The 13,209-nt window shown below is 42.2% G+C and overlaps 2 protein-coding genes and 1 long non-coding RNA gene across 3 annotated transcripts; 1 reads left to right on the forward strand and 2 right to left on the reverse strand.

Annotated features, from left to right (window-relative positions):
• Positions 1-324: 324 nt before the first annotated feature.
• Positions 325-1,795, reverse strand: LOC116917979 (protein PRY2). Its single transcript, XM_032923604.2, has 3 exons — positions 1,635-1,795; positions 790-1,463; positions 325-716 (listed from the first exon to the last, which is right to left on the reverse strand). Exons 2-3 carry the CDS (start codon positions 1,461-1,463, stop codon positions 404-406), a joined length of 987 nt encoding a protein of 328 aa, XP_032779495.2. The 5' UTR covers positions 1,635-1,795; the 3' UTR covers positions 325-403.
• A 251-nt stretch (positions 1,796-2,046) lies between these two features.
• LOC116916386 (gamma-aminobutyric acid type B receptor subunit 2) lies at positions 2,047-13,091 on the forward strand. Its single transcript, XM_045169448.1, has 18 exons — positions 2,047-5,008; positions 7,576-7,779; positions 8,382-8,552; positions 8,621-8,725; positions 8,926-8,991; positions 9,100-9,132; positions 9,239-9,445; positions 10,098-10,365; positions 10,430-10,545; positions 10,615-10,730; positions 10,832-10,967; positions 11,062-11,175; positions 11,254-11,415; positions 11,486-11,589; positions 11,670-11,862; positions 11,931-12,022; positions 12,086-12,239; positions 12,316-13,091. Exons 1-18 carry the CDS (start codon positions 4,295-4,297, stop codon positions 12,859-12,861), a joined length of 3,501 nt encoding a protein of 1,166 aa, XP_045025383.1. The 5' UTR covers positions 2,047-4,294; the 3' UTR covers positions 12,862-13,091.
• On the reverse strand, positions 5,582-7,105 carry LOC116916406. The gene is made up of 2 exons (XR_004390633.2): positions 6,870-7,105; positions 5,582-6,783 (listed from the first exon to the last, which is right to left on the reverse strand). It is a non-coding gene; the product is annotated as an uncharacterized LOC116916406 (long non-coding RNA).
• Positions 13,092-13,209: the final 118 nt, after the last annotated feature.

Below are 13,209 nucleotides of genomic sequence, written 5' to 3' on the forward strand. Positions count from 1 at the left end.
TAATATATACTGTACATTAGGAGAACTGTACAGCAATCTAGAGGAAAAGACTGTATGTCAAACATGGAAGAGAATTAAAAATTAAGGGCACATAGCGGAGAACAAAGCTGAAGAAGACACAAAAGGTATTTGTAGCAAAAGCAACATGATTTTATGATTAGGATCTTTTCTTGAACTTTTATAAAAAATCTCAACAGGAATCTAAAAATTTAGTTAATTATTTGCTTGTTATTCGTAAAAATAATAGTCTTTCATCAATAGGTAGGTCTAAGCGGGTTTTATAAATACTAAAATGCTCGAATTCCAAAGTAAATGGGAACCAGAAAAACGCTTTTTTTTTATCATTTATTTAGAAAGGTATATGGCGTGCATACAGAGTATAATATAAATAAAAAACTTTTAATTAAGGATTGCACAGTGGTAAGTTGGTTGGCGCATCTGCCGGAATGCATCCGAGGTAGCCCACGGTGACCCTGTCGTTGGGGTTGGTAATCGGGTAGGCAGTTGTAACAGTCGTGACTTCTGTGACTGTTACTCGATCTAATTTGACGATGGTAATTCTTTTACCGAAGAAGGGCATAGAGGCTCGCTCGGAAATATCGTCTAGACCGACGATGGCATACTCTTGGTATTCATTATCAAGGGAAGTCTCGACAATCACGTCTTGTTGGGTAGCGTCGCTAAGAGGTAGTTCAGGGCTGGCTGTAATTTCCATACTACGTCGATTCCGAAAATTACAACGATGGATTAGTAACTTGACCAGAAAATGGATGTATGAATAGAGCTTACATTTTGACGGCAGACGGTTGAATATGCGATTCCTCCACCAGGGAAGAACGACGGCGACGACGTCCTCCGCTGGAAATGGAAGCCGAGAGGCTGCCTCCTACGTTAACGTTCAAAGGAGGTTTGTTGAAGAGACCACCCAGCCCACCTAGCCCACCATTGCTTCCTGGCGGATTAGTGCCGCCATTGTTACTTCCGCTACCACCACCGAGAAAGTCGGGTAAATTCACCTGCAACTTGGGTGGATCAACCTTGTTTATCGTGACTGATCCAGTTAATACGGGTCGTGAAGAGCCTGGAATAATTTGAATCCAAGGCTTTGAAGTTGTCGTTGTGGCCTTGGTTGTTGTTGTCCTCTGTGTGGTTGTAGTGGGGGCCTTAGTCGTGGTTGTAGTGGGGGTAGTAGTCGTGGTTGGCGCCGGTGTCGTCGTCGGTGGGGTATTCGAGCAAGGCTCAACGTTGGGGAATTTGACTAAGCAAGTGGCATGAACGTAAACGGTTTGAATGCTGGCCACTGTAGTTGTAGTGGCCATAGTCTTGGTAATGCCTAGAAAACGGAACGAGCTAGCCAAAGATTGGACATCGGAATCGGCTGACATGGATGATTCAATCGCATCAGATTGAACCCCACTGAATATCAAGCAGGCCAAAGCCAGGAATCGAACTAAATTCAACATCTGGATAAAAGAAAAAAAAAATAAAGAAAGAAAATAAGGACATAAAATCGATTAAAACTCCTTTGTTTTTCGACGAAACTAATGGCTTAGGAAGATTGAAGTTGACGTGGAAGTGTCTCTTTTGCAGGAAAAGTCGATCGTAACCACACAGTGTAGTGAAAAGTACCTTACCTTGCAAACGTGCTGTGGTTTGTAAGAAAAAAGAACAAGTCAAAGCCTCTTGAAGTTCACCGCTGCACTGACGGCGATGAACCCTTAACTGTGAGGTCAAAGTGCTCTCGGATAGGCTTTTTATATCCTGCCTCCGATGGAAGTTTCCTGCTGCTTCTGGTAAGGGTTTTTCTTTTTCGCCAACCAACAGTAGCCAGCTGTGGTACTAGAATATGCAAGTATCATCTTCACTAATCAGGATCTTCAGGACTTGCCCATACCCTACACCGTTGAAGTCAACTCCTCCCCTTTATAATATAGTAAGCCTGCTCTTAGTATTTCAAATGTATTTTCTCGTCGTTTTTAAAATTTGTAAAAGAAAAAATCAAAGTAAAAACAAAAAACGGTACGTCCTTAACAACTTTTTGGAGACAAAAGGAAAAACTTACAAGAAGAAAAAGACGAAGGGGGAGGGGCTTCGATATGGATTTCAATGGCGTATAGTTTGGTCGAGAGATACGACGTATAAAAGATTTCGGAGCCCCCCGCAGACAGACAACCAGTCGAGCAAGTCGAGTGAGCTAGTTGGAATGCTAATCTTACATTTTCACGCGGAAAATCCGAACTAAGTCGAGACTACAGAAAAAAAAAACGTGAAGAAGGAATAAATAGCGAATACTTGTTTGGGTCGAAAACAAAAAGGCATTAGTAGTAAGCTTTCTTCTACATGCAAGGAGCTAGTCAATCAAGGGTCGCATTGTTCTGTCAAAATAGACGACTTCCATTAATCCGTCCATACTGATAGGGTGTGTCCTATTTTCCTATTTCAAACGTGCATAAGGCCGGCGATAAAAAGAGAATTCTGAAATTCCGTTCATTAAGGAATTGATTTTACCGAGGGAAAAAAAAATATATTGCAAAGCAATTTTAAACAGTTGAAAAGCGATCGAACTGGGGTTTCTTTTGATATGCACAGTACACGGAATATGCATCCCTACAATCGAATCTCGCCCTTCTTTTGTAGAGTAAATGAAATTCTTTTTCTCCGCTGGTTGACTGTTACTATTACAATGCTACTACCATGCATAGTGGCATAACAACGTAGCTTCGTAGGCTATGGCGTGAATGGAGCGCGTGCCCTATCTCGACCCTCACGTCAAGAAGATAAAAAAAAAGTCGTAGAAGCCCATTGAAGAGTAAAGCAGCAGCAGCAGCATTTTATACCGAACTGAAAATTGTCGTATACGAGATGACTAAAGTTGTTGGCCTGCCGAACATCAAGGGCAGCAGCACAGTGAAGTTAGTCTTCTGCATATTTCCATAAAGAAAGTTGGGCAGCTCTATCGTAATGCTGCTATACTGGGTGTGTGTTGAGAGGCTGAGAAGAGGATCCTTTCTTTATTCTCTCTTTTTCATCTATGTCCCTCTTCTTCCTCTTCTTCTTCTTATGGCTATGTAGTCAGGTCACTTGACGATGCGAAGGGACACTGCAACACAAAAGAAGACGGCAAACTCGATTCGCTCTCAATTCCGTCAGCGAGTGTGGAAGGGACGTGATCAAGTCGATTTTAGCGACAACAACCGAAAAAGGGCGCAAACGAAAAATGGAAAACTAATAATAATGCGTGTACATGATGTTTCTTTTTCACATTTTCAAATCAAACAGCAAAAGTTATATTTCTAAAAAAGGGAAAAAGATTTGGAAAAATCCTAAAATATAACCATTCCAATTTGGATTTTTATGATTTGTGCTAGCGCAATTGTTGAGCCCGAACTAGCTACTATATTGGCCCAATTCATCGTAGGTTACGCATTAATGAATGCACGCCACTTTGCTGACTACGTTATAATAAAGTCGTGAATTTTTGCTGTTGCCGCTGCCATGGCGCGTGCCTCATTCTTCATCCTATTGTGAACTCTTCGAGTTTCTTTGTGTGCGTGTGTCTCTCAAGAGTTTTCACTTCGCTATTAAAGCTGATCACGATAAAGTTTGTTGTTTTTTTTTACTTGACCCCTCCCCCTCCCTACACACATTCTCCCGTTTTTATCATGTTCCACCAATCACCCCTAGCTTTGTCCTTAAAAAGCTTTTTTTTTTTCATTCGATATTGTTGATTTCCTTTCTGTGATATTTGAGTTTGAATCCTAGCGAGACACACATGCTGATGATGAGCACGTCATTTCGAAATGCATTTCCGGAGAATATGGTGTATAATATCAAGAGAGAAACAGGATCGAGTCATATACAGCACTGGTATATCCAAACGGAATTGTGCGCGCTCCAGGGGGTGGACATAAAAAACTCCGGGACGGCCAACAGCAGCTGGCCATAACGAACCGTAATCAGTGTTTGGATGGCTTGAGCGCGTGGAGGTGAATCAAGAAAAAGCCAGTGCATGTACATATATTTTTTTCTTTTTCTGTTCCTACTGAGAGTGTGTCGAAAGATTCAATTTTCGAAGTCACTTGACTGGAGCAGACACGTGCTGGCCATCAGCTACTTGAGATATAACGAAGTAGACTATGCTCCGGCCTTCCAGATCGTCTTTTTCCCGCTCGTCAACCGGCGAAACGCGAAAATTTGAGCTTGACACAGTTAGGTTAACCAGCAGGGACGTTATTGTTAGGGCTTATTATATTAATCAAGTGCAAATCGGTGCAGTGCGTGACAGTGTGTCGCAATGTTGATTGGCGTCTGGCGTGATGCGCGCCGGTCTCAGAGTAGTCGTCCCGCTCGCAAGCGGCTCCCTCTATCCATCGAACCTGGCGAGCCGCTCATTCTGGTCATATCGTCGAGTGAAAACGTTCACTCCCGCAACAGCATAGAACAGCTAGAACTGGCGCACGAGCTGCAGATAGTTTTCAGACATGGTGACGGGCGCAAGCCTTTTCCGCCGCGTCGTGCAACCATGAGCCGATGCGTGCGCTCGTTCGTTGTCTTCTTCGTCTTTAATTTTGCACTCGCCTTGTGCTTGTTACCGCAAGGGTCACGAACTTTGGCTAATGACCAGCTGTCCTCTTCATCGTTAGTTTCGGATAGTGCTGTGTCGGATGATGGATTCGTGCAAGGCTGGGACAGGAGATTAGCCTCTGGTGGGTCTTCATTGTCGCCGAGTTCAAGGGCCTCATCGCCTGTTCCACTAATGGACAATTCAACCTTGAAAGAGGCAAGTGACCCCTATGCCGATAAACGACCTGACCGGAATGTTACCTTACTACCCATTTTGGCGCTGCTCGATTTATCCTCCATGGAGGTGAACCGAGGTCATTGGGATGGCGACAGCAGCATCGATGGCACCTCATTGTTGAAAACGGCTCAAACGGCCGTAGCTCACGTCAACGCCCGTCAACTGATACCTGGTTTCCACCTTCAGTTACTAGTCAATGACTCCAGGGTAAGTCTAAATGTTTTTAGATCGATTCATCAATTGTCTGCCTGTCTTGGTGATCCGCAGACAGTCTACATGAAACGAACGGAGGCATTCTATCATGCCTGACGTTTAATTCCATCTTAAAGTTTACCGATATAGGTCTTTATTCATTTTTTTCGCTCTGAATTTCCTTAAAAGGGGGATAACATGTACTGGTAAAGGACTTTAAATTTTGAAAATAAAAAGTGAAGCAAAGACGAGCTATTCTATAGAAATCCATTGAAAAACTAGCCATAATTTCATTCGCTTCCCTTTTTGGGATAAATTTGCATTTAGATTGTTCGATCAATTGAACCGGAAAATATCGGTATGCTAGCCCCGCTATCCGCTTATAGTAATAAGGTAGTACTAGTTTTATAGCAGAAACAGTTGATAGGGGCAATGTACTCAGGATGAAATATATTTGGAGCGTCCTAAAATTTTCGATTATTTTAAAAGGAATGCAACGATCGTATTATCCTTGTCCATACAAGAAGAAAGAAATACGTAACGATAATATTTCAGAGCAAAGATCAATTCTAGTGTCCCGCTAGAGGGTACGTTACAAAGAGAAAGTGTATTAACCTAATTGAAAATCGAAGACGATCCAAGTTGTCTATATTTAAAGAAAGATGTCCGACGAAATGAATGCGCTTGGTATATTGTCATTTTTCTGGAGCAGTAGTTGTCTATCTATAAACTTCATACATGTCAGACGCACGTGTGGGGTTGAGAACCAAACAGCGTTTTAACATACTGCTTTTGTCAATCTTTGTTCATGTGGTATGAATATAGTAAAAATGAAAGAAAAAAAACCTGACAAAGGTTAATGTTGGTACAATTAGTTGAATGCGGTATAGAAACTACTGAAATAGACTTGTTGTCATAGTTACCCTTCCTACGCAGACGAGCGACAGCCATTTATCCGACGGAAATCATCGTGAATGGTGATATCATGCATATGCACCTGTTAAGGATGAAAAGCGTGTGCGACGTACTTGTTCTGCGAGCACGTATAGTAGCGACTTTTCCTCCACGCCCAAGTTTAAATTGTGCAAATATGATTGGCGGGCTGTAATGTTTTGAGAAAAAGCTTCTTTACTGAAATTCACGTGTGGAAAGAGTTGAATTCTAACGCTTTGATCAAAAAGATGTAACACTTGAAACCCTTTAAAAAATAAACAACATTAAAAAAAAATGAAAGAAATGGGTGTTTCGCACGGACATTCATTCATTTTCAATAGCTCTTCCTTTGTAATAAGACGAGTCCCATCATCACTCGAAAACGAAACGTAAAATCTCTGCACAGCTCTCGTGACGTGATCGTGATGGGGGGGCGTTATCAGGTTCGCCCTGACGGGAGAAGAATCGAATTGTTCGCGTGATATGGAAAGAAAAAAGAAAAAAGTATCTATACCATAAAGCTATGTCCACCTCAGCGCGAAATCGATAATGAGCCTTTGGCGTACTCTGTATGGAGATTTCAGCTTGACTGGCAAATCGATTGTACGTAACGGGGCGCTATTGTTGTATAGCCCCAAAATTGCGAAGATTTCCCATTTGGTGATGCTGGTGTCACACATCCCTTACCGTCCTGTCGCTCTTCTATGGGGCGAATATTTATTAAGACGATCCTTGGCTTGGACTGAAAGCGTCGGACGTTGTCTCTTTTGCGGTTTATATCCATGGCTGTCACCGTAAGATGTAGATGTATGGGTCCATTTGTCTCGTGCCTTTTTCTTTTGTGGTGTGCGCTGCATCTTTAAAAAAAAAAAAAAAAGTAGTATCGAATCGCGAGAAAAAAAAAAAATTTGCCTGTCAAAAGGAAGAAAAGGTTTAGCTTTACCGGATAGGGCGCGGCTTATGATATTAGAGAGCCCAAGAGTCGAACAGTGTCTTCAGCTGATGTCTATGGTGTGTTCTTTTTTCTTTTTTTTTTATCATTGTCCCTCACGCATCCTTCCTTTTTCATCTAGCGAGACGTAAGATAGAATTATTGACTTGCAATCTAACCGAATGGTGGCAAACACTCTGAGGAAGACCCAAACAAGACACTGGCACACGCAGAAAAGTTTGTCCTGCCTTTGACTGACTTTTGCTTTGCTCTCTACTTTTCTCTCCCCTGTCTCAGTGGTGCACATGTTCCCTCCAGCGACTGCCGATCGATTAACCAATCAAGGCGAGTCAATATTGAATAGGACCAAATCTTCTCAGGTTTTTCCATTCGCGAAAAAAAAAAAGAGAACAGTAAACGGAAGTCGGACGAAGGAGTTTCTGTTTGTTCAAGAACAAGATGAACCTACACCCAACACTGAGACTTGCTTCTTGTGTTATTCTGAGCTACACAAAGACATCCACCTATATACGTCATATATGTATACTTATCTATAGTATACGTTACCTGCTCGTGCTGATTTCTTTAACCTTTGTGAATTGGATGATTGATTTTCCCCTATCGGCGGATTGTATCGATTCAATTCGTTATCTGACAGTGTACAGTTATTGTCGACAGAAATGTTGAAAACTGACATTTCTATGTTACTTATTTCAAGTGCGATTCGGGAGCGGGAGTCGACGCCTTCTTTCACGCCATTTACACGACTAAGGACTTTTCTTCATCTTCGTCGAGCAGCACGAAGACAAAATCAAAGCCCACGACGAGTGTTGGACGTCCATTCGTTATGCTTCTAGGGCCACATTGTTCACACGTTACCGAAAGCGTTGCCAGCGTCACCTCCTACTGGAACATCGTTCAGGTACGACTATATCGAGCACCCATCTTTTTTTTTTTTCCTTTTTCCCATAATTTTTATGTGCATTTTTTATTTGCTCAGTACACAAAGTCCAATATCGGGGAGAACAATCTTTGTCAGCTTTTATTTATTCGTATTCGTCGCATCGATCCTCCACATATGCTCTCTTTATCGAACTGAAGCAAGTTCAAAAGTCTTTTTCCCCCTTTCTTTTCCTCTGTTGAAGCGGGGAAGACGTTCGTGTTTGCTGAAACGAAAAAAATTGTGAAAAGCGAGGGGGTGTCACTATACGCATAGTGTATGATTTCTTTCCCATGTATCAGCACGGTTGCAGTTTATACAAATGAATACAAGAATCGGAATGCGTGGATGAATGCATGCTTAGCGGAGAACAAGGAAGCTTGAGTCAGCAGTAAGACCAAAGAAAAAGATAGGGCAAGGAATTCCTGTACACGTAAGGCGTATATAAATCAAGATAGTGATGAAGGTGGCGCAATTTACTCTCCGAAGCTTCTCAATCCACCAAAAGTACACTGGATTCAAAGCCGCCATAACAAAAATAATGAAAACACGATATTTATGTTTCTCAATTTGAATGCAAACAGATATCGCACGCAGCCACGTCGGCTGGATTGAGTGATCGCCAGAAATTTCCATTCTTCTTCCGGACGGTGGCCGTCGAGTCAGCCCACAACGCCGCTCGACTCGCCTTTTTGCGCCACTTTCGCTGGGACAGCGTATCGTTTCTCGTCCAGAACGAAGACGATTATTCATTGGTATGATAACGAACGATAGAACGAACATTCAACACTATTGGCTTAGATTTGTAATACGATATTTCCAGGTGATCAACGACTTGAGCGCACTGCTAGAGGACGCCAATACGTCGGTGTCGAACAGCTTGACCTTCGCTCCCGACGAATTGACGGATACGCTTGAAATTCTCCAAGTACGTGAACTGACGTTGCACACAAACTTAATGGCATTTCATAGCATAAAAAGCAATGCTCCGAATGGAGCAGACATATCAGATTGACCTAAACACTATAATAATCGATAATGGCAGCCAAAAGTATACAGATTGACTTGATACAAGGACATTTTCATTGATTCTGTTTACCTCCACTCTTTCGCATGCAACCATGACAGGCTCGCGATGCCCGCATTATCATCGGCAGTTTCGCCCCGTCCATGGCGCTCCCAATCTTCTGTGAGGTACGACCCACTTTCCCGTTTTTCCGATAGTTTGAGTTCACCCAACTTAGGTGATATTGACACAACACAGTATAACCCAACAACTGAGTATTTCACCATTTCCAACAGGTTCACCGCCGAAACCTTTACGGCGCCGATCACGTAAGAAAGTCGTTTTCAATTTCTTTGTGTGATGCGTTCTTTTTTTTTCCCGTCTTCTTTTCAAAGATTGTTTTTACTGATGGATGACTATACGTTCGACGAACAGGTATGGATCCTTCCGGGCTCTGTTTTCAGATCAGATCGATGGTTGGAGCAGTTGCAACACCAGCACGCTATTGAGTTGTCTAACGGCACCTCTTGCGATAGTCGATTCAGCAAAAAGGATTTGATGGCTGTTATCGAGGGCAATTTCTTCATGCGAACGTACTCGCACCCTGTCAATACCACCGAGGCTTTCTTTCCATCCTTTCAAGTAAGCTTTTCTATATTTCTAAAGAAGAACCTGCAATCATGAAAAGTGGTGGCGTGAGGTCTAGTTTATGTATTGACTAGATTAGACAGCAGTTCAACTGCTTCTTTTCTAACTTAAACTTGAACGATGAGTTGATAATTCGAAGCGAGAATTGTAAGGCTCACTAAGTGATGTGAATGGGACGGCCCGATTCAAATGTTCTTTTATCATACACAGCCCTGCTTCAGCTTAAGGCTTAAGTCGGGAAAAAAAAGATTAGGAAGGTGTTAAAAAAAAACAGAAAACGTTTGGTTAAACAGTTTAAAATTGGATGTCTATCTTAAAGGAAATAACAACTTAAAAATATCGACCTGGTGCATTTTTGCTTGATATCAAATTGCTAAGAACTTTTTTTTTTTTGCATTGCATCTTTCCATATAAGAAAATGTTCAAAGAAAAAATTTAAAAAAGTGCTGGTGTTAGACCAAATGGAATAATCGCGGTATATTTGAAAAGAATTTACGTGCTGATTCCGTTGAGATGGCGTTATTTTGCTTGGCGATTGCACAGTCAGCCAAATATCCCTTCGAATACGTTTCCTCATCACCGTTGCTTGTCATCGATGATTGCGAATTGTTGACGCAGTAATTGTTATTGTGTTTTTCGAATGTAGATTCCTACCATCACGAGCGACGAATTTCACGGCGAGATTTACGACGCAATTTGGACGATGGCGCTAGCCCTTCGTGAGCTGCAGGTTGACTACGTCCGTCAACCGGCCAAAGAAAGGCCGTCCTTGGCCAACTTCAATTACGGTCGTAAGGATATGGCTGAACAGCTGATGGCCAAGATATCATCCCTCCGTTTTCAAGGCGCCTCAGGTCTCGTGTCGTTCTCGGGAGCCGATCGAATTGGAACGACGTCCTTGTTTCAAATCCAAAGTTGAATTTAACAAACAATAAAAGGAGAATTTGATGTTTAATTATTTACTTTATTGAATCACAGAGGGCGTGGCAAGACAGATCGGACTCTTCCATCCGGACATGGGACTGGAATTGAATGGCAGCTGGCCGGTCATGTGGCCACTAGGTCAGCCGCCAGTTGCCACTCGCATCATCAAAGTATAATTGTTCATTTGTTTCAACTAAATCTTTCTTAACGGACACTATAACTAATGTCTTCTCATATAGTATCGCATAGATACCATAGCACCCACTGCGTTTTATACGATGACTTTGCTAGCTAGCCTTGGAATCGTCTTTGCTCTCATTTGCTTGTCGTTCAACCTGGTCAAAAGGAAGCTCAAGTATGTCTAATAATAAAACAAAAACTTTTGCTTTGTGACGTCTTTGGTGAGGCTCGAGTTCAGCACGCCATTGTTCGTTCGTTTCTTTCTTTCTTCTGCAGGTATATCAAACTCTCGAGTCCTAAGTTGAACAACATGGCCATCGTTGGCTCGTGCCTCATTTACGGTGCTGTGATCCTGCTGGGTGTCGATCACGCTACGCTCGTACACGACACAGGTTTTCCCTTTGTCTGTATGGTACGTTTACGTTAGCCACGTTTAACTTTTAAATAATTTATTACTTAAATTTTGGATTATGATTTTCGGGTTTTTTGGAAAATGAAATGAAAAGGGTCGAGCTTATTTCCTATCGGCGGGATTCTCACTCGCCTTCGGTGCTATGTTCACAAAGACTTTCCGCGTCCATCGCATTTTTAGCATGCGCAACAGCCTTCTCAAAAACAAGGTATTATATACGTTTAGATATTGTTATCGTTGCACTCGTTGAAAATGTAAAACAGTTGGCCGTCTATTGTTTCCTTAGCTTTTGGCTGACACCCAGTTGATTGGCCTCATTCTGGTATTACTTTTAATGGACACGTTAGTCATAGGACTCTGGGTAGCATTGGACCCATTCGAGAGGCATCTCTACAATCTCGTTAGGGTTGTCAGCTCATTAGATCGTAGTGTCGTCTATCAGCCTCAGGTATATGGCTCATTTTTGGGAGGGTTTTGTCTAACTAGCAACTTCAATCTCTCACGCTATACTTTTCCAGGTAGAAGTGTGTCGTTCCAACAGGTCTTCCATGTGGTTGGGAATCCTCTACGTCAAAAAAGGGCTACTTCTAATCGCTGGAGTTTACATGGCCTGGGAAACGAGGCATGTTTGAATCAAAAACAGTTTAAATCGTTTAACTGACCAACCAACTAAAATTTGACTTGTACTTTTATTGAGTACAGGAAAGTTGCAATTCCGGCGCTCAACGATTCACCCTACATCGGCATGAATGTGTATAACGTGGTATTGACTAGTATTATTGTCGTTTTTTGCGATTCCTTGTTATCCGACCGGACGACGATCAACTATTTAGTGGTGGCGACGCTCATTTTGACCTCCACTACTACCGCGCTTTGCCTTCTATTTTTACCCAAAGTATGTTGCCAATAATCGTTCACAAAATCGAGAAAATTAATGAAAGGTTTTCTACTTGATTTGTTTAGTTTCACGCCGTTTGGCGACAATCACGGGACGGCGTTCCTATAGATCCAATATGTCACGGAACGGGGCTGAAATTAGAGTTTAATACTAGACGGTAAGACATTTTCAACATTTCGTTTGGATGTGGTATTGAACAGGGAAAACCTTGTGATTGCAGGATGGTTGTTGACGACCGGAAGGAATTGTTGACTCGAGCTGAGATCATGAATCGGGTTTACTTGCGCGACATCGCCAAGTTAGATGCGGAAATTCAGCGGCTCGATCGCATTTTAGCCAAAGAATTCAATTCGAGCGTCTCGACTCTTGATGATGTAAGACTGGCCATTGCTGCAAATCTACTGATATTGATTTGTAACTTGATGACAATCTTTTTGTGATACTTAACAGTACAGCTCAGCGATTCAAGCGGAAGTGACGCAACTATATGCCATGTTGGAACAAGATCAAGATCCGACAGTCAACGTCCGCCCGCCCGTGACAACATGGGATCTACCCAACTACTTCAACAAACTGGTTTCGAGGAGTTGCGTATCTCTGGGCGATTCACATCAGGTGAACACGAATTCAACAAAGACTAAACACCGTGGAAACAAGGGTTCTACAACTGTCGGTTGGGGCTCAGCGTCTTGCTTAAACTGCAGTAGGAACGATGTACAGACCAAACCTGCAAACAGCAGAAGTTGTAACGTTGGAATAAAAAACCATCAAAGCTCGTTGGTCACCTTGCTGAACTTGGCTGTGGACAGCTGCGGTTACGAAACCATTTATCAACTGGTCGATAGAAGTCTGTTGCTTGTTGAGGAAGATGTTGACATTCGAGGCACTGTAAGTATGGCTCAAACATTTGTAGAAGAATCGGCTGATATCAACAGCAGTCAGGAGTCGGACGACGAATCAGCCAGTCAAGAAGTAATCGTATCATTTCAATGGTGAAATTTATATTCAACTGTAAAACAAATGGTTCAATCGTCTAATTATTCTGGCCGCAAACCGTCCGGAATCGCGATCTCATCATAATCTGAAATTGTTAAATAATGAAATATCTTAATTTTTCAAAACCGTAAAAAAAAAAAAAGAGTAAAATTCATTTTCTGATGGATGGATTATTGTTTCGTTGTGAAATCCAACAGATCAATCGACCAATAAATATACCGCACGTCTTTTTTTTTTTTGGTTTTTCTTGCCTACTGAACTCGGTGACAAACTGTAAAGGGGCTTGATGGTCCGTCTTAGCAGTACGAGCGTAACAAATGAGTACGTTTGAGATAACGTCCTACATGG

Source organism: Daphnia magna, linkage group LG2, assembly GCF_020631705.1.
Source record: "Daphnia magna isolate NIES linkage group LG2, ASM2063170v1.1, whole genome shotgun sequence".
Lineage (NCBI taxonomy): Eukaryota > Metazoa > Arthropoda > Branchiopoda > Diplostraca > Daphniidae > Daphnia > Daphnia magna.